This window comes from Propithecus coquereli, unplaced genomic scaffold (assembly GCF_000956105.1).
Source record: "Propithecus coquereli isolate 6110/MARCELLA unplaced genomic scaffold, Pcoq_1.0 Scaffold635, whole genome shotgun sequence".
NCBI lineage: Eukaryota > Metazoa > Chordata > Mammalia > Primates > Indriidae > Propithecus > Propithecus coquereli.
Genome location: NW_012152341.1, coordinates 323708 through 325779, shown reverse-complemented (window position 1 = coordinate 325779; position 2072 = coordinate 323708). Strand labels below are relative to the sequence as shown.

General features: G+C 45.0%; 1 gene segment (V, D, J or C); it reads right to left on the bottom strand.

The window, feature by feature from the left end:
• Window positions 1-439: 439 nt before the first annotated feature.
• LOC105822773 lies at window positions 440-981 on the bottom strand. The segment is given in 2 exon segments: window positions 440-831; window positions 936-981. Coding segments are annotated over 2 exon segments (438 nt in total).
• Between the last annotated feature and the right edge of the window lie 1091 nt (window positions 982-2072).

Below are 2072 nucleotides of genomic sequence, written 5' to 3'. Positions count from 1 at the left end.
GATCAGCACATTTTATTTAATATTTCACACAATGGAAGTTACATGACAAACAGGAAACTTGAAATCTGCAGAGAGACCAGTACTTGCAGGGAGAAACAGGACCAGAGCATTAGCTTATTAGGCACAGTTCACCAGACGGCATGTGGGTTGGGACAAGACTGTACTGGACGTGTGCACTGGATTGCTGGAAGCCGGATTTGGTAAAGAGGATATAGTTTAAATTTTCCAGTGGTCACATTGTTGGGAATTCCTATTTCAATTTTCCCTGAAGTTTCTTTTTCCAGGATTGGAGAGACATCCCGAAGTTGTGCACTCACAGGTGGTTCTATCTTAGAGGGAGCGAGAACATGTTTCTGAAATGCATTCAGAGCCACCTCCTCTGTCTCCTACAGATCGACAGAATTACTCTTCAGGGGACAAGAGGCAGAAAGCAGTGTCCTCACCCACTGGGGAACCTCTCAGGAAATGGGAGTGGAAGAGATGTTTGTTTGTGTCTGGGCTCACAATGATGTCCCCTCACTATGTCAGTCACACAGTAGTACACGGCCGTGTCCTCGGCTCGCAAACTGATCATTTGCAGAGAAAGTGTGTTCTTGCTGTTGTCTCTGGAGATGGTGAATTGGCCCTTCACGGCGTCTGCGTAGTATTGCTTGCTTACATCATACCATATACCTGCCACCCACTCCAGCCCCTTCCTTGGAGCTTGGCGGAACCAGTGCATCTCATAGCTGCTGAAGGTGAATCCAGAGGCTGCACAGGAGAGTCTCAGGGAACCCCCAGGCTGGACCAAGCCTCCCCCAGACTCCACCAGCTGCACCTCACACTGGACACCTGCAAACACAGACACATCCTGGTCAGAAACTGCCACACACACCCTTGTTTCTCTCACTCACATCCACTCACACACCCAATGTCTCTAGTTCTCCGTGAATTACCTTGCAACAGAGCAACAAGGAAAACCCATCTGAGCCCAGACTGCATGGTGAGTTTCTGTGTTGAGTCCTGATCACCAAATCGGGACACCTGGGAATGTCGGGGCTGGGGCTCCTCTCCCAGAGCTGCAGGGTGAGGGCTGGGCTGGTTTTCATCAGCTGAGGGAGGGCCCTATTTGCATGTCCCCCTCTATATAGCAAGCTCTGGGTGGGACACCTGAGGAGACGGCAGGACCCCAGAACACATGTGAGTTACCTGGGAAGCTTGTGGACAGTGGAAATATTTGGGGAAATGTGGTTTATTATTGTGAGATTGAGCTGTGATAAACGCTTAGCTACATAATCTTATTTCATTTCTACACGTGGATGTGGATTATGTGCTATAGGTGTCTGAGTTTGCTACATTTTTCATATGTGAAAGTACAGCCAGAAACAGGAAGAGGCTAAGAGATGTGTCCAGCAGCTCATGTCTGGACAGAGTGAGCCGGGTGTCTGAGCTGGTGCACCTCAGCACTGCACACACCTGGCACATGAACCTACTGTAGTCCGGAGCTGAACATGCATAATGAGGTTTGGAAAATCCCCTTCTCTAATGAGATCATGGCATTACTTTGCTTTATTCTTTTCCCCCCCAAATTTTGAGAGAAGTGATTTCATTCAGGTGTGTATCTGGGAGTCTCTGCATTTTCATGTGTTTTTCCATCTCTCTGTAACTCTTTCTATGTGAAATAATACACTGTGTAATATCTTTAATGAAGTATAACTGAAATATAATAATCTTCTTCTGAAGTGTATAATTTAAGAAATATTGGCATAACCATCAGCATAATCAAGGTAGACGTTAAGTGAATAACCATCAACATGTGCATGTCTGTGCATGTGTGTGAGAGAGAGAGAAGAGGGGTAGAAAGAGAATTCCTACTTGGACGACCACGACTTATATGATCCTTGAATAAGCAAAGGCGTTGGTCCTTGATGGCCACATAAGACAGAGATTACAAATTAAGGCACCTAAATATAATTACGTATTTACAAAAATCTTGTTTTCTAATTATATATATTTCTATTAATAATATCTAAATCTACATCTATCTCTCTGTTATTTATCTAGTACAATAGATTCAGTGGAGTGGATCCAAC